Raw genomic sequence first — 23444 nt, 5'->3', positions numbered from 1 at the left:
AAGTTTGAGCCCTTATCTTACACCACTTTTTTTTTTGGCGGTATGCGGGTCTCTCACTGCTGCGGCCTCTCCCGTTGTGGAGCACAGGCTCCGGACGCGCAGGCTCAGCGGCCATGGCTCACGGGCCCAGCCGCTCCGCGGCGTGTGGGATCTTGCCGGACTGGGGTACGAACCCGCATCCCCTGCATCGGCAGGCGGACTCTCAACCACCGCGCCACCAGGGAAGCCCCTTATACCATTTTAAAGTTAAGACATGTAAGATTCATACAGAACAACCAAATAAGTAACAAACTTTAGTAACTATAGAGAATAGTCTAAATCAAGACTTTAAAATTCAAAATGACTTATAAGCAATCTTTATAACTGTTTCAGCTTTAAAACTAACAAAAATGATACAAACCTGAAGACTGAAGTAGAAAAACATAAATATACTGAAAAGTGATTCTGGACAATGTAGACTTTAGCTAATAAGCCTAACATTTTCTGGCATCTACAGATAGAATAATTGAGAATTTTTAAATCATAGAGTAAAATAAAACAAACCTTAAAAAAAAATCCAGAAAAGACAAAATACATAATAACAATTCATTAACAAAATGCTCAAAGGTAAGAATGAATTATTACTAACGGAAACTGCAAGTTGACAATTCCATACCGTATTTTATCATGTATAATCAACTGCAAGTATTACCTTTCATTTTTGAGTGTGTGTTAATCAACGGATCAGAACAAATCCTGCAGGGCCACCAAGGGCGTCTCTTGAATTTTGCCCAGATGAGATCTCCAACTTCATACTTCAGTGGCGTAGCCTTTTTCTTGGGCTGACACTTGAAACAGACAAAACATGGGGCATCAATAAAAATCAGAACCTTTTGAAACAACATATCATCTTTCCACTAGCCTTCTGAGAAAGCATTACCAATGAATACTAGATGAAAACACTCCAGCTTAACCACAATTACAAAATAAGTACAATTAAAAATTACTGTGTTAACTATTTATAACACAGCGCTTTATAAAGTCAGTAGTAGCTCTCAATTTACATTTGCTTTACGTAAGTAAACTACCTACATTCTAGGAAAATAAATAAGCTATTTCAAATTTTTAAAGAGCTAAAAACTGAAATAATAGATAAACAGAATCATCCCAAGGAAAAGATATCTTTGCCCAAGTCCTTGGATCACAACACAACAGGGGTGGGGGGTGGGGGGTGGAAGAAATTTAACAATGTCAAGAGACTCTGATACCACTACATATGCCAACTTTATCTCAGTAAACTGGGGGAAGGGGAGACTGTGGTCCCTTCTGCAGGTGATACTCTACATCCTTCTCAAACACAGACATTCTTATTAATTAATTTACAATAATGGCCTACTGAAATAATCCTGAAAGCTACAGGCTAGATTCTGGCAATGTCAGCACAACTGACATATTTTTCCCAGGACGTGCAAGAGAGGCTGCATCCAGAACAGTACACTGCCCAACTCCAAGGGATACCATTGAAGCACAACACAATATGAATCAAGCTCCCTGGACATATCCAATGCAGAGACCCTGGCTGCATCTTTTCTCCAAAAATAATACCTAATTAATCTGCAATCCAAATGCTTCCATCTCAGCTCTAAACCTATACCCATGCCTTTAACACCGCATCAACAGTACGGAGGTCTCCTGCCCTCGGAGAGGAAGATGGCTTTGTGTTTAGTAGGACTGAGCTCCCCCCGCAGCCATAAACCACACAAAGGAGTTCACATGTGCTGAGCTGTTTCTGGGTAGCTAAAAGCAGCACCTAAGGTACTTGGACAAAGGACAACCTACTCCATTTACTCCAAGGGGGCATACAAATATTATGATTTTCTATAAATGCTATGTCCTAAAAAAGGCTTGGTGAGTTCCTCCCTCAGACTCAGTCGTCCCTCCTTAATGCCTAAAACAGTACCCACCTAGTACATATTAAGTGTCCAATAAAGAATATGCTGCATGAATTGACTGAAATCATTCAAATAAAAATGATGAGTAATACCTGGGGCTCAAGGATATCAAAGTATTGGGCTCAATTCAATGATTTGTAAGTTACCAGTCAACTTTAAGACTGTGCATTCAGAGAGAAGTAAATCTCACAGAATACCCTTATTGAAAATAGTGTCATTAGTTCTTCATGTATATAGAGTTACTCGGAAATGAGACAGAAACTACAACTTTTAAAACATTTTTTTTTGAAAAGCAAGCCCCAAGGGCCATTTTTGCCTGTTATCATTCTGTAAGTTGTCAGAAAAAAAAATTACTTCAGAGCTAGTTGGCTTTGAAACTTTAAAACCATGATACCAAGATGGAATAGAAAACTCTTTTACATGCCCCTGTACTGAAAACTACAATTTAAGTAGGTTCCCATAAATTTCGGATATAATCTGGTTTGTAATCATTTATTTGGCAATCATTGATAAATATGGACTTGCTTATTTATCTGAGTCCTAAACGACTTTAAATATACTACCATTTACTTGATGTCTGCTATATACCAGGCACTGTTCCTCCTTTAATCCTCTTAAGGTAGATACTATATTATTACTCCTATGTTACTATATGCCTATAGTCATATAGTTATGTAGTAGGTAGCAGAGACAGGATTCAAACCTGGGCAGTCCAACTCAGGATCCCAAACTCTCAACTACTATCCCAATAACAATAAAACCCCATGATTATTACATGCTTTATGACAAATTCAGCCATAATCAATCTATAACATGATACTGGTTCTGTCTTTGCCATATATTACTACTACAAAGTGACTGTAGTAGTAATATATCAGGAATATATCAGTGATCAGGAAGTAAAGCCATAAAACACAAGGCTTCAATAACAGATGGATAAGAAAGACCATGAGTGGTACTGCTTAAAGCCAGAAGCCAGAATCACACAAAGCAGTAATGAGCTGTCTTCTGACTCTATCACAAATTGTGTCACCTTAAACAAGTCAGTTAATTCAGCATCAGCACCCTAAGACATAATAAAACCAGGAAAGAAACACTTGCTCTACCACGAACCATGAAAATGAAAATAACTATTAATTCTACTCCCAATATTTTAACCCAAAGGAAATAATCCAAAAAAGTAAAAGAACTGTAAAAAGATATCTAAAGCAGTTATTTATGACAACAAAAAGTTAACATCCTAGACAACCTATGGAATGAGAGAGAATATTTGCAAACAATGTGACTCTATATTACAAAATATACAAACAGCTCCTACAACTCAATGACAAAAAACAAACAACCCAATCAAAAAATGGGCAGAAGATCTAAACAGACATTTCTCCAAAGACATACAGATGGCCAACAGGCACATGAAAAAATGCTGAACATCACTAATTATTAGAGAAATGCAAATCAAAACTACAATGACGTACCATCTCACACCAGTCAGAATGGCCATCATTAAAAAGTCTACAGGGACTTCCCTGGTGGCGCAATGGTTAACAATCCGCCTGCCAATGCAGGGGACAAGGGTTCGATCCCTGGTCCGGGAAGATCCCACATGCCGCAGAGCAACTAAGCCCGTGCGCCACAACTACTGAGCCTGCACTCTAGAACCCGCGACCCACAACCACTGAGCTCGCGTGCCACAACTACTGAAGCTCACATGCCTAGGGCCCATGCTCTGCACCTCCACAACAAGAATAGCCACCACAACGAGAAGCCTGCGTACCACAAGGAAGAGCAGCCCCCGCTTGCCACAAGTAGAGAAAGCCCACACACAGCAATGAAGACCCAATGCAACCAAAAATAAATAAATAAAAATAAAAATTGGAAGAAAAAAAGAATGGATCAGATTCTACATAAAAAATAATAATAATAATAATAATCCGCCTGCCAATGCAGGGGACACAGGTTCAAGCCCTGGTCCGGGAAGATCCCACATGCCACGGAGCAACTAAGCCCATGTGCCACAACTACTGAGCCTGCGCTATAGAGCCCGGGAGCCACAACTACTAAAGCTCACGCACCTAGAGCCTGTGCTCCACAACAAAGAGAAGCCACCACAATGAGAAGCCCATGCACTGCAACAAAGAGTAGCCACCACTCATTGCAACTAGAGAAAGCCTGCACGCAGCAACAAAGACCCAATGTAGCCATAAATAAATAAATAAATAAATAGTCTACAAATAATGAATGCTGGAGAGGTGTGGAGAAAAGGGAACAACCCTCCTACACTGTTGGTGGGAATGTAAATTGGTACAGCCACTATGGAAAACACAATGAAGGTTTCTCAAAAAACTAAAAATAGAGTTGCCATATGATCCAGCAATCCCACTCCTGGGCAAATATCCAGAAAAAACTCCAATTTCAAAAGATATATGCACCTCAGTGTTCACTGCAGCACTATTTACAATAGCCAAGACACGGAAGCAACCTAAATGTCCGTCGACAGATGAACGGATAAAGATGCGGTATACATATAAAATGGAATTCCATGCAGCCATAAAAAAGAATGAAGTAATGCCATTTGCAGCAACCTGGATGGACCTAGAGAAAGACAAGTATCATATGATATCACTTATATGTGGAATCTAAAAAATGATACAAATGAACTTATTTACAAAACAGAAACAGACTCACAGACATAGAAAACAAACTTACAGTTACCAGAGGGGAAAGAGGGGGTGGATAAATTAGGAGTTTGTGATTAACAGATACAAACTACTGTATATAACATAGATAAACAAGGTCATACTGTATAGCACAGGGAACTATATTCAATACCTTGTAATAAACTAAATTAGAAAAGAATCAGAAAAAGAATGTGTTTGTGTATAATTGTATCACTTCGCTGTACACCAGAAACACAACGTTGTAAATCACCTATACTTCAATTTTTTTTAAAAAAGTTAACATCCAACAAGGGACCTGTTAAACAAATTATGCTGAAAACTCCATGAAATATGCAAAGTGCAGATGAAGTTAAGGAATACTGAAAATGTAATACACAGCCACACATATGATATACCAACTATTTAGAAACTATGCCAAAACTATGATTAAAAAAAGTCACTGAGAAACACAAATAAAAGTTTCATTAAATTAAAGGTATCATGGGTAAAGATTTTCATAAACCTGAGACATTAATTTCCTCCTTACTATTTAATTCATTTACCAGGATGACCAAATAAAACAATATATACAAACTTATTGGGGGAAAATGTCTATACAAATACATATTATTAATGAACAGCAACATCCATTTATATACTAATTTTTTAGTATATAAAAAATTAGAAACAGGCAAGAAGTCCAGACCAAAGTGAGGCTTCCAAACATGAAAATAGAGAAAATAACAAGGGAAAATTAAAGGTGGAAAAAAAAGGAATATGACTCTTCTCTTCAGAAGAGCTTAAAAATCTCACATGGGAAAGAAAGACTCCAAAATAACTCCTTGTAAAGCCCATAATTCAACTAAACACCTGCATACAAAGCTCAACAAGAAACACAAAGATGAATTCCTGTTTTAAGGCACTTGGAGAATATCAGGGAAGACTAGAGTGAACAAATGTCAATGTGAGCTTAGACTGGCCGGATAGGCGCATTTCAGAACAGCTTTCCCTAATATCTCTGTATGTCCAGTTGGATGAAACATATTGGTGCTAATTCCCTGGTCAGGGAACTAAGATCCCGTATGTCTGCGGGGCGTAGCCAAAAACCAAATTTTTAAAAAATACAAAATTTAAAAAAAAATGTTACACTAGAAAATGTTTAACACCAAAGAAGGCAGTAACAAAGGATTAGAGGAACAAAAATACAAGACATAAAAAACAAAGAGGAAAATGACAGATATCAATCCTACCTTATCACTATTTACATAAAATGTATATGGATTTAAAATTCAAAGGCAGAAACTGACAGAAGAGATTAAAAAATATTATACAACTACACTGTCTAGAAGACACACTTCAGATCAAATTCAAAAAAGGGACTGAAAGAGGATGAAAAAGAAACAACATGCCAACAGTAACACACGGAAGGAAGTAACAAAAGTGGGGACATAAGTACTGATCCTATAGAAATAAAAAGGATTATGAGAGCAGTAGCAACAGTTGTACACCAACAAATAGGATAACTCGGATGAAACAGATGAAGTCCTAAAAACACAAAACCTACCAAGACTAAATGACATAGAAACAGAATATGTGAATAGACCTATAGCTAGTAAGGAGACTGAATCAGTTGTGAGTAATCAAAAAATCTCCCCACAAAGAAAAGCCCTGTAGGGACTTCCCTGGCGGTCCAGTGGTTAAGGTTCTGCACTTTTAATGCAGGGGGCACGGGGTTAAATCCCTGGTCTGGAAACTATGGTCCCGCATGCCGTGAGGCGTGGCAAAAAAAAAAAAAAAAAGCCCTGGACCCAGTGGCTTCCCTGGTAAATTGTACCAAACATTTAAAGAACTAACACCACTCCTTCTCAAACTTTTCGAAAAAAACTAAAGAGGAATAAACTCTAACTTACTGTTTGAGGACAGCATTACTGATACCAAAGTCAGACAAAGAAAAAGCTACAGACCAATATCCTTTTTTATAAGTTATTTTTATTTATTTATTTATTTTTGGCTATGCTGGGTCTTCATTGCTGCGCGCAGGCTTTCTCTAGTTGCAGTGAGTGGGGGCTACTGCTCGTTGCAGTGCGCAGGCTTCTCATTGCGGTGGCCTTTGCTGCAGAGCACAGGCTCCAGGCATTCAGGCTTCAGTAGTTGCAGCTTGCGGGCTCCGGAGTGCAGGCTCAGTAGTTGAGGCACACTGGCTTAGCTGTTCCGCGGCATGTGGGATCTTCCCAGACCAGGGCTCGAGCCCATGTCCCCTGCACTGGCAGGCAGATTCTTAACCACTGAGCCACCAAGGAAGTCCTAGACCAATATCCTTTATAAAGACTGATGCAAAAATCCTCAACAAAATTCAGCAAAACAAGTTGAACATCATATTAAAAAACCATAATATAAGTATCAATCATTGTTCTGAACAGCTGAAACTAATATAATGCTATTATGTCATTATATCTCAATTAATAAAAAACAACCAAAACAAAACAAAACACCATGACCAAGTGGGATTTATTACTGTAACACAGGACTGTTCAACATATGAAAATAGATAAATTTAATACACCACATTCACAGAATGAAGGATAAAAATCACATGATCATCACCACTGATGCAGAAAAGGCATTTAATAAAATTCAATGCTCATTCATGATTAAAAAAATACTCAACAAACTAGGATTAGAAGAAAACTACCTGGGACTTCTCTGGTGGCGCAGTGGTTAAGAATCTGCCTGCCAACGCAGGGGACACGGGTTTGAGCCCCGGTCCAGGAAGATCCCATGTGCCTCGGAGCAATTAAGCCCGTGTGCCACAACTACTGAGCCTGCGCTCTAGAGCCCGCGAGCCGCAACTACTGAGCCCGCCTGCCCCAACTACTGATACCTGCGTGCCTGGAGCCCATGCTCCGCAACGAGAAGCCTGTGCAGCACAACAAAGAGTAGCAGCCGCTCGCCGCAGCTAGAGAAAACCCGTGCACAGCAACGAAGACCCAATGCAGCCAAAAATAAATAAATAAATATTTTAAAAAAGGAAAAAAGAAGAAGAAAACAACCTAAACATAATAAAAGCCATATATGAAAAATCCATAGAGCATACTGCTGAATGGTGAAAGACTGAAAGTTTTCCCTCTAAGATCAGGAACACAGCAAGGACGCCAGCTTTCTCCACTTCTATTCAACATAATACTGGATGTTCTAGCCAGAGCAACTACACAAGAAATAAGAGGCAACAAAATTGGAAAGGAAAAAGTAAAAATATCTCTATTCACAGGTCTTATATGTAGAAAATCCTAAAAATTACACACACACACACACACACACACACACACACACACACAACCTTATAGAACTAATGTATGAATTCAGCAAAGTATGAAGATACAAAGTCAACACACAAAAATCAGTTGAATTTCTATAAATCAATAATGAAGACTCGGGCTTCCCTGGCGGCGCAGTGGTTAAGAATCCACCTGTCAATGCAGGGTACACGGGTTCGAGCCCTGGTCCAGAAGACCCCACATGCCGCGGAGCGACTATGCCTGTGCATCACAACAACTGAGCCTGCACTCTAGAGCCCGCGAGCCACAACTACAGAAGCCCACACGCCTAGAGCCCGTGTTCTGCAACGAGAAGCCACTGCAATGAGAAGCCCGTGCACCGCAACGAAGAGTAGCCCCCACTCGCCGCAACAAGAGAAAGCCCACACCCAGCAACAAAGATCCAACTCAGCCAATAATTAATTAATTAATTAATAAAAAAAAAAGAAAGTCAATGTGACCTACAAAATAGGAAGAAATAAAGTCAAAAAAATGATTCAGGGAGAGGAAGACATGTCTTTTTTTTTTTTAATAGTAATCTTTTATTTACTTATTTATTTATATTTTTATTTTTGGCTGTGTTGGGTCTTCATTTCTGTGCGAGGGCTTTCTCTAGTTGCGGCAAGCGGGGGCCACTCTTCATCGCGGTGCGCGGGCCTCTTCACTATCGCAGCCTCTCTGGTTGTGGAGCACAGGCTCCAGACACGCAGGCTCAGTAGTTGTGGCTCACGGGCCTAGTTGCTGCGTGGCATGTGGGATCTTCCCAGACCAGGGCTCGAACCCATGTCCCCTGCATTAGCAGGCAGATTCTCAACCACTGCGCCAGGGAAGCCCAAGACATATCCTATTATGCCCTTTTACTGTGAGTGAGATAGAAGTCTTTGAAGGGCTGATATTTTAAAAGGATCACTCTGACTGCCATGGTAAAAACAGCCTTAGGGTGCTAGGGTGAAAAGCAGAGCGACCACTCCAGATGAGATGTAATAGTTATGTGAACCTAGCTGGGATTGGGGGAGGGGGGGCACGAAGCAGGAAGAGCCAGTGAAATTTGCTGATGGATTGGATGTGTATGCTACAGAAACAGAGAAATCAAGGATCATTCCTTTATAACTTAAATACTGCAATGATGGAGTTCCCATTTATTAAAATAGAGAAGACTACAGGAAAAGCAGGTTTGGGGAAGTACATCCGGAATCTGGTTTTGAACAAGTATAACACTTCAATTTCACAACCTAATGAAAAAGTCAAGAAAGCCAATGTATATATGATTCTGGAGTTCTGAAGATCCAGACTAGAGAGAACTTTGCGGAGTCTTGATGACAAAAGATCATCAAGAAAGTGAGTACAGGGACTTCCCTGGTGGCGCAGTGGTTAAGAATCCACCTGCCAGTGCAGGGGACACAGGTTCGATCCCTGGTCTGTGAAGATCCCACATGCCGCGGAGCAACTAAGCCCGTGCACCACAACTACTCAGCCCGCGCTCCACAACTACTGAAGCCTGTGTGCCTAGAGCCCGTGCTCCAGAACAAGGGAAGCCACTGCAACGAGAAGCCTGTGCGCTGCAACAAAGAGGAGCCCCGGCTCGCCACAACTAGAGAAAGCCTGTGCACAGCAATAAAGACCTAACGCAGCCAAAAATATAAATTAATTAATTAATTTTTTTTTAAGTGAGTATAGTAGAGAAAGGTGCCTGAGGACTAAGTCCTGAGGGGTAGAAACAGGTAAGGATTCTTTTTAAGCTCTGCTAGAATTGCTTGGCCAACATATTCCCCAAAACTCCCTGGCTTGGGAACGGGCACTAAATTTGGGACAAGGATAGCATATCAGAATTTAGTCACAGAGTATTATATTTCAAAGCTATAGTTCTTAAAAAAAAAAAAAAGCTATAGTTCTCTAAGCAACTTTCAGATTACCAGTTAATCTCCCACATATCCAGATTTTGGAAAGGGGGCACACTTTGGCTATTCAAAACAAATATTCTGGTACAATGGAAGTGTCTCTTTCTCCAACATTTATCCGTCATGGTGTCATGAACTGCTGTTAGTCTATTCAGAAACTGGGTACGCTAACAAATTTGGTTTCATGAAAGCTATGGAGTTAACCCTAGGTTCTAGGGAAGGGTCACAGACCAACCTTCCTCTCTGCCTCCCTTGGCTCTGCCTTCAACCTTTCTAAGCACAAGTGAAAATGGAACCCACTTTTAATGTTTTATTACTGTGTGTTAGAAACATCCCCAGCCATTTTCGTTTTATTTTTTTTAATTTTTGTTTGTTTGTTTGTTTTTATTTTTGGCTGTGTTGGGTCTTCGTTGCTGTGCGCGGGCTTTCTCTAGTTGTGGTGAGCCCGGGCTACTCTTCATTGCAGTGCACGGGCTTCTCATTGTTGTGGCTTCTCCTGTTGCGGAGCACAGGCTCTAGGCACACAGGCTTCAGTAGTTGTGGCACATGGGCTCAGTAGTTGTGACTTGCAGGCTCTTGAACACAGGCTCAGTAGTTGTGGTACACAGGCTTAGTTGCTCCGCGGCATGTGGGACCTTCCCGGGCCAGGGCTTGAACCTGTGTCCCTTGCATTGGCAGGCAGATTCTTAACCACTGCACCACCAGGGAAGCCCCCCCAGCTATTTTCAATTATTTTCGATTGAAGCATTCATAGTCATGTGTGAGTGCTCAAAATCATTCTAGGGTCCCCAGCCCTCTTCAAAGATAGTTTTAAAAAAAAACAAAACAGGGGCTTCCCTGGTGGCGCAGTGGTTGAGAGTCCGCCTGCCGATGCAGGGGACACGGGTTCGTGCCCCGGTCCGGGAAGATCCCACATGCCGCGGAGCGGCTGGGCCCGTGAACCATGGCCGCTGTGCCTGCGCGTCCGGAACCTGTGCTCCGCAACGGGAGAGGCCACACAGTGAGAGGCCTGCGTACCGCAAAAAAAAAAAAAACAAAAAAACAAAAAACAAAAAACAAAACAAAATAACTCTCCAACCCAGTCTCACAACAGTATTTCATTCAAGTCAGAATTGAAGAGGGTTAAAAGTGCATCTCAACCACATCACACACTGAGTAACTGCTAAGTAAAATTACTAAGTATAGTGATCTAGCCAGCTACATTTGGTTACAATAAAACTCAGGCACTCTGCTGAACACTTAATACTGAATTATCTCTGATGTCACAGTAGCTTCTAAGAATAGAGTAGGAGTGTGTTTTTCTCCATATCATGCATGCAAAAACTGAGGCAGAAATTAAGTCATTTGCCCAGGTTCACAAAACTAGTACTAAAATATCAATGCAGGGATTCAAACCTGACTCCAATAAAAATGCTTTTAGGGCTTCCCTGGTGGCGCAGTGGTTGAGAATCTGCCTGCCAATGCACGGGACACGGGTTCAAGCCCTGGTCTGGGAAGATCCCACGTGCCACGGAGCAACTAGGCCCGTGAGCCACAACTACTGAGCCTGCGCATCTGGAGCCTGTGCTCCACAACAAGAGAGGCCGCGATAGTGAGAGGCCCACGCACCGCGATGAAGAGTGGACCCCACTTGCTGCAACTAGAGAAAGCCCTCGCACAGAAACGGAGACCCAACACAGCCAAAAATAAAATAAATAAATAAAACTTAAAATTAAAAAAAAAATGCTTTTAACATTGCACCAGTCTATTCTCAGAAGATAAACCAGAATTTTCTTTACACAGGATTCTACACTTTACATATGAATTTCCAAAATATTTAAATATAACTCACATCCCCCCAAATATCTTGGAAATTCAATATTCCCCTATCAAGAACAACTAACTTAAGAGAATTCCCCGGCGGTCCAGTGGTTAGGACTCGGGGCTGTCACTGCCAGGGCCCGGGTTCAATCCCTAGTCGGGGAACTAGTAAGATTCCACAAGCTGCACAGCGAGGCCAAGAAAAAAAACACACACACACACACATTAACTAACTTTAAAAAGTCTATTCACACAAGCAAAGTCACTGTAGCTGTTCTGCAGCTGTCAACACATTTTCTGGTTTGCCAAGAGCCTTTTCTTCAGCCACGGAGGGCAGTGACTAAAATCTCAGAAACAAGCAACTATACTTGAATTTAAAAAAAAGAAAAGAAAAAATACCTCAGAAATGATTTGAGAGAACATGGCATACTTTAGAAAAACTGTACTTTAAATGTAACTTAATCTCTTCACTTTTTAAATGATGGAAGAAACGAAAATAATCTAGATGTTGGACACAGACTTGGCTAATTACAGAACACCTATACATTTGAATGCTATACAGAAATTTTATACATATATACTAAGGGAAAAGGCATGTAATACAATGATCTCAAATCTTACAGAGATACATTTTCATACACAAACATACACAAAAAATGTCTGGAAGGATAGAGGTCAGAATGATAAATGGATCTGTGGATACTGTCAAGTGATTTTTGGCTTATCTACATTTTCTAATTTTTGTACACTGAACATGTATTATGTGCATAGTTTTTTTAAAATGAGATAAAACTCACATAACACAAAACCACCTTTTTAACCACTTTAAAGTATCCAATTTCATGGTTTTTAGTATATCTTGCATACTATTTTAAAGTAAATTTTAACACACATTTCCTTTGAAGGGAAAAATAAAAATGTATAGAAATGCAGCAAGACAGAATTTCCTACCACAGTGAGAAAAGTGCACCAAAGAAATAAGCTTTTTTTTTTTTTTTTTTTTTGCGGTACACGGGCCTCTCACTGTTGTAGCCTCTCCCGTTGCGGAGCACAGGCTCTGGACGCGCAGGCTCAGCGGCCATGGCTCACAGGTCCAGATGCTCCGCGGCATGTGGGATCTTCCCGGACCGGGGCACAAATCCGTGTCCCCTGCATCGGCAGGCGGACTCTCAACCACTGCGCCACCAGGGAAGCCCAAGAAATAAGCATTATAATCCTCTGAACTGCCTGCCTTGATAAATATCTGAAAGTGCTTTTGTCTCTGTGCCTCATTTGTATCATCTGTAAAATGGGGACAATTAATAATGCCTACTTCACAGGGCTACCGGAAGTATTGAATAAGCTAATATGTAAACATTATTTTATTTATTTATTTATTTTTGGCTGCGTTGCGTCTTCGTTGTTGCGCGTGGGCTTTCTCTAGTTGCGGCGAGCGGGGGCCATTCCTCACTGTGCCGCAAGAGCCTCTCATTGCAGTGGCTTCTGTTGCTGCAGAGCACAGGCTCTAGGCGCATGGGCTTCAGCAGTTGTTGCACACGGGCTTAGTTGCTCCGCGGCATGTGGGATCCTCCCCGACCAGGGCTCGAACCCATGTCCCCTGCATTGGCAGGCAGACTCTCAACCGCTGTGCCACCAGGGAAGCCTCCTATGTAAACATTATTAATATGTTAAGTACCAGTAGCTGGTAATGTGTTAGCACTATAGGTGTTAACTTACATTACTTCAAAACCCTGATATCAGAAACTTGTTCTTCCTCCTCTATTCAAACCTGATTCTACCCTAAGTTGCAACATTTAAGGGCTCTATTTATTTTTTATGTTAATTAGTATAAAGGTATCATTTTAAGAGCACAGTGTAATGGTTAAAAACCTAGGCTCTCTGAAATCATACTTCATAAAGTTATAAAGCGCCTAACACATAGTTACAACTCAAAAAGCAGCTGCTGTAACATTATTCACTGTATTTCTTTGAAAAGGTACATTTAAACTACTTTAAGGATTAATATGGCAGTATAGGCACTTAACCTCCATTTAACACTATGTTTACAAAAATATTTCAATTTCCAAATAACTGACCTAAAAATATTTAAGTAGTAACACAATTCCAATGCTGTTACATGATCTATATGGTATTATAACATTAAAAATGAACGTCCTCTCTGAGGGATAAACTATTCCCAAACAGAATATGAAAGACAGAGGGACCAAATGACTTGTCTAAGACTATGAGATAAAGCAGGGTAAGAAGATAAATATCTGGGCTTCCCTGGTGGCGCAGTGGTTGAGTCTGCCTGCCGATGCAGGGGACGTGGGTTTGTGCCCCGGTCCGGGAAGATCCCACATGCCGCGGAGCGGCTGGGCCCGTGAGCCATGGCTGCTGAGCCTGCGCGTCCGGAGCCTGTGCTCCGCAACAGCAGAGGCCATAGCAGTGAGAGGCCCGTGTACCGTAAAAAAAAAAGAAGATAAATATCTATACTATTCTGTGCATTTGTAATTCACTAAATCTTTAAAGTCTTAATCCCTTATATACATTACATTTGCTTACAATTAAATGAGGAATTATACACACTGCCAGAATAGAGAAATGCATGGGCTTAATTTCTGCTATGCTCTTAAACCACCTGTGAGACTCTGGACAGTTACTTTACCTCTCTGAGCTTGTTTCTTTGCTTGTGAAAGTAGTATAATAATGCCTCCAATTTTGTAGCAGGCTGTTTCAACTGAACAACTCTATTTTTAATTGAGTACAAGTTACCAAAAATAAATGATAGCTATGGTGGTCCAGTGGCTAAGAATCTGCCTTCCAATGCAGGGGACACGGGTTCAACCCCTGGTTGGGGAACTAAGACCCCACATGCCACAGGGCAACCAAGCTCACATGCCACAGCTACATAGCCCGTGTACCTCAACTAGAGAGAAGCCTGCGTGCCACAACAAAAGATCCCGAGTGCCGCAACTAAGACCTGACACAGCCATAAATAAATAAATAAATATTTTAAGTAAATAAATGATAGCTATTTTTAGTCAGTGATTACAATTCTTCTACCTTACAAGAATTGTGATTTCCTTTCCCAGTCTCAAACCAAAACTGCAAAGGAAATATTCAACTCCAGAATAGTATAAAAAGTAAAATACTATGTTAAGCATTTGCATTACTCCCACCTCACTCACAGCCACATAGCCTAATAAATACATGTGTGTATTCTAGTTGTCAACGATCTTTTAACATCCATTATATCATATGAATCTCAAAAACAACCAAGTAAGGTAGGCAGCACAGATTTTATTATCCCATATTTATGGCAGACAAGGAAACAGAGGCTCAGAGTGACCCTGTCAGAAGTCTAGAAGCCTTCAAGAAAAGGCAGGGATTAGAGGCCAGCATCTTCTGATCCCTACTCCACCACACCAACCACAGAACAAAAGAGTGAACTAGAGTACTTGAAGTCTCCTCCCACCAATCCTCTCTACCTGGTAGATGGGAGTCAGAGCTAGGTCTATTAACTTGCACTGAGAAGAAAGGGGGATCTGAGACTCATGTAAGAAAATCTAGCAACAAGTAGTTAGATAAATGGTTTCTGGCAGCATTACAATTTTAGCCTGCAGCAGGCTAAGGCAAAAGACTAAAGACTATTGTGTAAAACTTAATTGTTACTGAGTAAGAAATGACCCTTGCTTATTGGCTAGATTCAGGAACAATATATCAAAGAGAAAGCATGGACAATAGATCAAAGGGAATCACTGAAGTCTTGGAAAAGGACAGCGTAAAAGCAGGGAACTGGTCCAATGAAAGCTGGAAAGCAGAGCAGCTGCTAGGTTAGTCATGGAAACTGGTGTACTGAGGACCACACGGTAAGGTTGAGGCTAAGGAGACTATTAGTGAAAGCCCAGCCTGTATGTAGCATGAAGCTGCTCACAGAGGGCAGCCTGCTCAAGAGGTAGAACAGAAACATGCAGGCCAAGGCTTTCCTGCTAGCCCAGGCCTTTGGCTTTATGCCATAAGAATTTTCAGACCCACAATAAAACAGGGTTGGTGACAGTGCAGAACACAGGCCTGAAAGGGTGCAGCCCTCTACAACCCTAGAAGGCTTAAATTAAAGCAGGGAGGAGAGCTATACTCTCCAGCCTGACACAACAAAAGAAACTGTTGTATGCAGCTATGCCTGTATGTATGATTTAAACATTAGTTTGGGGCTATCCTTGGGCTCTTAATCTGGAGAATTTCAAAACAATGACCATAGGCATTTTCCCTACAATAGAAAATCTAGTGCCAAATCACTCCAACAAAAATCAATTTTACTCTGCATAGTCTTTCTGGCCATAAATTTTTCTTTCAATGTTTGAGAATCTACTATGCACCCAGCAATTCTCATTTATCATTACATCATATCACTGTTGGGTATGACCTGGGGCTTATTTTTCCTCTGACTTCTGCTTTAGTCTGAGCCTTTCAGGGATTTGTTTCTGAGTGCTAGAGGAAGCAGATCAATGGTTCTCAACCCCGGCTGTACATCAGAATCACCTGAGGAGTTATAAAATACAGAACCTCCTACCCACCCACAGGCCTGGAGATTCTGATTCAGTATGTATGGGGGGAGGCTCTTGGCATCCAATTTTTTTAAAAAGCTCCACAGGTGATTCTGATGAACAGCCAGGGTTGCAAACAAATGCATCATATAGTTAGTTAGTATTTTATTGTAATTACAGGTCTGAGTGAGTTTGTTTTTGGGGGGAGAAGAGGTAAGACAGGATAACAAAAAAAGAGGTATCCTGACACAAGCAAGAGGTAACTGACTAATTTCAACAGTCACACAGGAAAAAGGAAGCATTTATCTGATACCCCAAGTACCAGAAACTGCTAAGAATATTTATATATTTTGTTTTTCTTTTAAACCTCATACTGACAATGAGGCAGGTATTAATTACTATCTCCTTGTTATAGCTGTAGAATCTGAGGCTCAGAAATGGGAAGTGAGCTGGCCAAATGCCAAACAGAGCCATGTCTGTGTTCTGTTCAATCGCCTGTGCTCTTTACACTAGGTCACAACACAGAAAAATAAATAAAAACATCAGCCTTTAGTATTGGTAACTGTACTTAACCTCAACACAATTAGTGACCTTACACTCTTCATTCAATAAGGGAATTCTGCTCATAAACTCTCATGAGGCAAATGTTCCTCACAACACCTTTACCGCATAATTCAATTAACAGAAGATGCCTGTCTCTTCAAAAAAAACCGACACATCACATACATCTATGCTCCTTACTGTACTTCTTTACCTGGGTCAAAACTAATCAATGCTGTTAAAAGGCAAGTCACCAACGGATAATATTAAACTTAAGTCTAGAGTTAGCTCATGTGGAAAACACAGATACTTTCAGAAAACACAGTAAAACAATTTGTATATAGTCTTTTGCAATTAAAAAAAGAACAATTTTTACTCTAAACTTTACATGTACCTTACAAAAAAAAAAAACAACAGCTCTTTGCCACACCTAAGTGATTTTCTCAAGAGAACAAAAAGACTAGAACATCTGGCCTTCTATTCTAGTGTCTTTTCCCTAAAGCCATGCTGTCTTTCCAGTCTTAGTATCATACAACCCCATCCCTCATACAATGGAGAGGCCCAGGATGCAAGAATTTTGGTACAGGCTGTGGTGACCTACAGACTTCATACCTGGATTATTTTGAAGCAAATCCCCAGATACCATTCATAATATTTCAGTATGTATCTCCAAAGAAACTTTTAATTAACATTATCTACTACTAGACTATTCTAAAGAACAGAAATAATTTCATGACAGCCCAAACACAGGTAAGTGCCTTCCTTCCCCCTTGCCTCCTCCACATGTGACACCAACTTTTCTCCCCCTCTAACAATGTATTTTACATTTATTGGTTTAGGTGATCTCTCCCTCTGGACTTCTGAAAATCCTTCTCTTCAAACTCCATCCCAGGGACTTCCCTGGTGGTCGAGGGGTTAAGAATCTGCCTTCCAATGCAGGGGACGCAGGTTCGATCCATGGTATGGGAACTAAGATCGCACATGCCGCGGGGGCAACTAAGCCCTTACACCACATCTAGAGAGCCCTCGTGCCGCAACTACTGAGCCCATGCACTCTGCCACAACTAGAGAGAAGCCTGCACGCTGCAACGAAGACCCCATGTGCTGCAACTAAGTCTGGACACCGCCAAATAAATAAATAAATAAATATTTTAAAAAGAAGAAGAAAGAAACTCCATGCCAAAGGTAGTTTCCATTGTGTTCCTCAGAAAGTGTCCTGGAGAGTCCCCTCAGGTGCTGCCCAAGAGAGTGAGAAGAAAACCTGCCTGCTCTCTATCCCAAATTAAAGCAGCTCCATCTTTTTTCTGTTCTATACTGGTGTTCTGTATGAGATTCCATTTGAAGCTTAAAAGTAAAAAACCAAGTACAAGGGACTTCCTTGGTGGTCCAGTGGTAAAGAATCTGCCTTCCGGGCTTCCCTGGTGGTGCAGTGGTTGCGAGTCCGCCTGCCGATGCAGGGGACACGGGTTCGTGCCCCAGTCCGGGAAGATCCCACATGCCGCGGAGCGGCTGGGCCTGTGAGCCATGGCCGCTGACCCTGCGCTCTGCAACGGGAGAGGCCACAACAGTGAGAGGCCCGCGTACCACAAAAAAAAAAAAAAAAAGAATCTGCCTTCCAATGCAGGGGACGTGGGTTCGAGCCCTGGTCAGGGAACTAAGATCCCACATGCCACGGGGCAACTAAGCCTGAGTGCTGCAACTACTGAGCCCAACTACTGAGCTCAACGAGAGAGCCCGCATGCCGCAACTAAGACCCGGTGCAACCAAATAAATATTTTTTAAAAAATAAAATAAAATAGATAGGGAATTCCCTGGCAGTCCAGTGGTTAGAACTCTGATCTCACTGCTGAGGGTCCAGGTTCAATCCCTGGTCTGGGATCTAAGATACCCTAAGCCATGCAGTGCAGCAAAAAAAAAAAAGAAAGAAAGAAGAAAAAAAAAGAAATAGATTACCAACAAGGACCTACTATATAGCACAGGGAACTCTGCTCAGTGCTCTGTAATAACCTAAATGGGAAAAGAATTTGAAAAGAATAGATACATGTATATGTATAACTGACTCACAACATCGTTTATCAACTCCACTCCAATATAAAATAAAAATTTTTTAAATCCAGTTATTAAGATCTTTTTATATTAAAAAACAGCAGGGGGACAAGCCTCTTAAGATAGCCTCATCCACCAGAGGGCAAACAGCAGAAGAAAGAAGAACTACAGTCCTGCAACCTGTGGAACAAAAACCACATTCACAGAAAGACAGACAAGATGAAAAGGCAGAGGGCTATGTACCAGATGAAGGAACAAGATAAAACCCCAGAAAACAACTAGATGAAGGGGAGATAGGAAACCTTTCACTAAAAGAATTCAGAATGATAGTGAAGATGATCCAGGACCTGGGAAAAAGAATGGAGGCAAAGACCAAGAAGATGCAAGAAATGTTTAACAAAGACCTAGAAGAATTAAAGAACAAACAAACAGATGAACAATACAATAACTGAAATGAAAAATACACTAGAAGGAATCAATAGCAGAATATCTGAGGCAGAAGAAAGGATAAGTGACCTGGAAGACATAATGGTGGAATTCTCTGCCATGGAACAGAATAAAGAAAAAAGAATGAAAAGAAATGAAGACAGCCTAAACGCAACAACATTCACATTATAGGGGTCCCAGAAGGAGAAGAGAGAGAGAAAGGACCAGAGAAAATATTTGAACAGATTATAGTCGAAAACTTCCCTAACATGGGAAAGGAAAGCACAGAGAGTCCGAGGCAGGATAAATACAAGGAGAAACACGCCAAGACACATAGCAATCAAATTGACAAAAATCAAAGACAAAGAAAAATTACTGAAAGAAACAATGGAAAAACGACAAATAACATACAAGGAAACTCCCATAAGGTTAACACCTGATTTCTCAGCAGAAACTCTACAAGCCAGAAGGTAGTGGCATGATTTATTTAAAGTGATGAAAGGGAAGAACCTACAACCAAGATTACTCTACCCAGCAAGGATCTCATTCAAATTTGACGGAGAAATCAAAAGCTTTACAGACAAGCAAAAGCTAAGAGAATTCAGCACCACCAAACCAGCTCTACAACAAATGCTAAAGGAACTTCTCTAAGTGGGAAACACAAGAGAAGAAAAGGACCTACAAAAAACAAACCCATAACAAGAAAGAAAATGGTAATAGGAACATACATATTGATAATTATCTTTTTTTTTTTTTTTTTTTTTTTGCGGTATGTGGGCCTCTCACTGTTGTGGCCTCTCCCGTTGCGGACGCGCAGGCTCAGCAGCCATGGCTCACGGGCCCAGCCGCTCCGCGGCACGTGGGATCTTCCTGGACTGGGGCACGAACCCGCGTCCCCTGCATCGGCAGGCGGACTCTCAACCACTGCGCCACCAGGGAAGCCCATTGATAATTATCTTAAATGTGAAAGGATTAAATGCTCCAACCAAAATACACAGGCTTAAAAAAAAAAGACACAGGCTTGCTATAATGGATACAAAAACAAGACCCATATATATGCTGTCTACAAGAGACCCACTTCAGATGTAGGGACACACAGACTGAAAGTGAGAGGATGGAAAAAGATATTCCATGCAAATGGAAATCAAAAGAAAGCTTGAGTAGCAATATTCATATCAGATAAAATAGAGTTTAAAATAAAGAATGCTACAAGAGACAAGGAAGGACACTACGTAATGATCAAGGGATCAATCCAAGAAGAAGATATAACAATTACAAATATACATGCACCCAACATAGGAGCACCACAATACATAAGGCTAACAGCTATAAAACAGGAAATCGACAGTAACATAATAATAGTGGGGGACTTTAACTCCTCACTTACACCAATGGACAGATCACCCAAACAGAAAATTAATAAGGAAACACAAGCTTTAAATGACACAATAGATCAGATAGATTTAATTGATATTTATAGGACATTCCACCCAAAAACAGCAGACTACACTTTCTTCTCAAGTGCACATGGAACATTCTCCAGGATACATCATATCTTGGGTCACAAATCAAGCCTCAGTAAATTTAAGAAAATTGAAATCATATCAAGCATATTTTCAGACCACAACACTATGAGATTAGATGTCAATTAAAAGGAAAAAAAAACACAAACACATGGAGACTAAACAATACGTTACTAAATAACCAAGAGATCACTGAAGAAATCAAAGAGGAAATCAAAAAATACCTACAGACAAATGACAACGAAGACACGATGATCCAAAACCTATGGGATGCAGCAAAAGCAGTTCTAAGAGGGAAGAAGTTTATAGCAATACAAGCTTACCTCAAGAAACAAGAAAAATCTGAAATAAACAATCTAACATTACACCTAAAGGAACTAGAGGAAGAAGAACAAACAAAACCCAAAGTTAGCAGAAGGAAAGAAATCATAAAGATCAGAGCAGAAATAAATGAAATAGAAACAAAGAAAACAAGAGCAAAAATCAATAAAAAGAAATGCTGGCTCTTTGAGAAGATAAACAAAATCGATAAACCATTAGCCAGAATCATCAAGAAAAAGAGGGAGAGGACTCAAATCAGTAAAATTAGAAATGAAAAAGGAGAAGTTACAGGATTCCCTGGTGGCACAGTGGTTAAGAATCTGCCTGCCAATGAAAGGGACACAGGTTCAAGCTCTGGTCCGGGAAGATCCCACATGCCATGGAGCAACTAAGCCTGTGCGCCACAACTACTGAGCCTGTGCTCTAGAACCCGCGAGCCACAACTACTGAAGCCCACGCACTTAGAGCCCATGCTCCACAACAAGAGAAGCTACCACAACGAGAAGCCCCCACTCGCCACAACCAGAGAAAAGCCTGCACACGGCAATGAAGACCCGATGCAGTCAGAAACAATAAATTAATAAATTAATAAAATAATAAAATAAATAAATTTTAAAAAAAAGAAGTTACAACAGACACTGCAGAAATACAAAGCATCCTAAGAGACTACTACAAGCAACTCTATGCCAATAAAATGGACAACCTGGAAGAAATGGACAAGTTCTTAGAAAGGTATAACTTTCCAGACTGAACCACGAAGAAATAGAAAATATGAACAGACCAATCACAAGTACTGAAATTGGAACTGTGATTAAAGATCTTCCAACAAACAAAAGTCCAGGACCAGATGGCTTCACAGGTGAATTCTATCAAACATTTAGAGAAGAGCTAACACCCATCCTTCTCAAACTCTTCCAAACAATTGCAGAGGAAGGAACACTCCCAAACTCATTCTATGAGACCACCATCACCTTGATACCAAAACCAAAGATACTACAAAAAAAGAAAATTACAGACCAATATCACTGATGAATATAGATGCAAAAATCCTCAACAAAATACTAGCAAACAGAATCCAACAGCACATTAAAAGGATCATAACACCATGATAAAGTGGGATTTATCCCAGGGATGCAAGGATTCTTCAATATATGCAAATAAATCAATGTGATACACCATATTAACAAATTGAAGGATAAAACCCGTATGATCATCTAAATAGATGCAGAAAAAGCTTTTGACAGAATTCAACACCCATTTATGATAAAAACTCTCCAGAAACTGAGCAAAGAGGGAACCTACCTCAACATAATAAAGGCCATATACGACAAACCCACGGCAAACATGATTCTCAATGGTGAAAAACTGAAAGCATTTCCTGTAAGATCAGGAACAAGACAAGGATGTCCACTCTCGTCACTATTATTCAACATAGTTTTGGAAGTCCTAGCCACGGCACTCAGAGAAGAAAAGGAAATAAAAGGAATACAAATTGGAAAAGAAGAAGTAAAACTGTCACTGTTTCCAGATGACATGATACCATACATAGAGAATCCTGAAGATGCCACCAGAAAACTTCTAGAGCTAATCTATGAATTTGGTAAAGTTGCAGGATACAAAATTAATGCTCAGAAATCTCTTGCATTCCTATACACTAATGATGAAAAATCTGAAAGAGAAATTAAGGAAACACTCCCATTTACCACTGCAACAAAAAGAATAAAATACCTAGGAATAAACCTACCTAGAGAGACAAAAGACCTGTATGCAGAAAACTATAAGACACTGATGACGGCTTCCCTGGTGGCGCGGTGGTTAAGAATCCGCCTGCCAATGCAGGGGACATGGGTTCGAGCCCTGCTCTGGGAAGATCCCACATGCCGTGGAGCAACTAAGCCCATGCGCCACAACTACTGAGCCTGCGAGCCACAACTACTGAGCCCAAGTGCCACAACTACTGAAGCCCACACACCTCAACTACTGAAGCCCACGCGCCTAGAGCCCATGCTCCACAACAAGAAAGCCACCGCAATGAGAAGCCCGCGCACTGCAACGAAGAGTGGCCCCTGCTCACCGCAACTAGAGAAAGCCCGCGTGCAGCAACAAAAGACCCAAGTCAGCCAAAAATAAAAATAAATAAATAAATAAAATTAAAAAAAAAAAAAGACACTGATGAAAGAAATGAAAGATGATACCAACAGATGGAGAGATATACCATGTTCTTGGATTGGAAGAATCAATATTGTGAAAATGACTGTACTATCCAAAGCAATCTACAGATTCAATGCAATTCCTATCAAATTACCAATGGCATTTTATACACAAGTAGAACAAAAAAGCTTAAAATTTGTAGGAGACACAAAAGACCCCGAATAGCCAAAGCAGTCTTGAGGGAAAAAAAACAGAGCTGGAGGAATCAGACTCCCTGACTTCAGAGTATAACTACAAAGCTACAGTAGTCA

The 23444-nt window shown here is 40.7% G+C and overlaps 1 protein-coding gene across 7 annotated transcripts in view; it reads right to left on the bottom strand.

Moving 5' to 3' along the window:
* NSD1 (nuclear receptor binding SET domain protein 1) overlaps positions 1 to 23444 on the bottom strand; it is a gene marked incomplete at its 3' end in the record, with an annotated part of 136853 nt that overhangs the window by 86239 nt on the left and 27170 nt on the right. For all 7 annotated transcript variants that reach the window (XM_082650799.1, XM_082650800.1, XM_082650803.1 and 4 more), the window contains one exon: positions 692 to 827. In XM_082650799.1, the coding sequence (XP_082506925.1) occupies positions 692 to 827 (136 nt within the window). The remainder of the gene's footprint in view (positions 1 to 691; positions 828 to 23444) is intronic.

The sequence above is a fragment of the Grampus griseus genome, assembly GCF_964374135.1.
Source record: "Grampus griseus genome assembly, chromosome: 3".
NCBI classification, from domain to species: domain Eukaryota; kingdom Metazoa; phylum Chordata; class Mammalia; order Artiodactyla; family Delphinidae; genus Grampus; species Grampus griseus.
The sequence above is the reverse complement of the archived record's forward strand: the minus strand, read 5'-3'. Positions and strand labels throughout refer to the sequence as shown.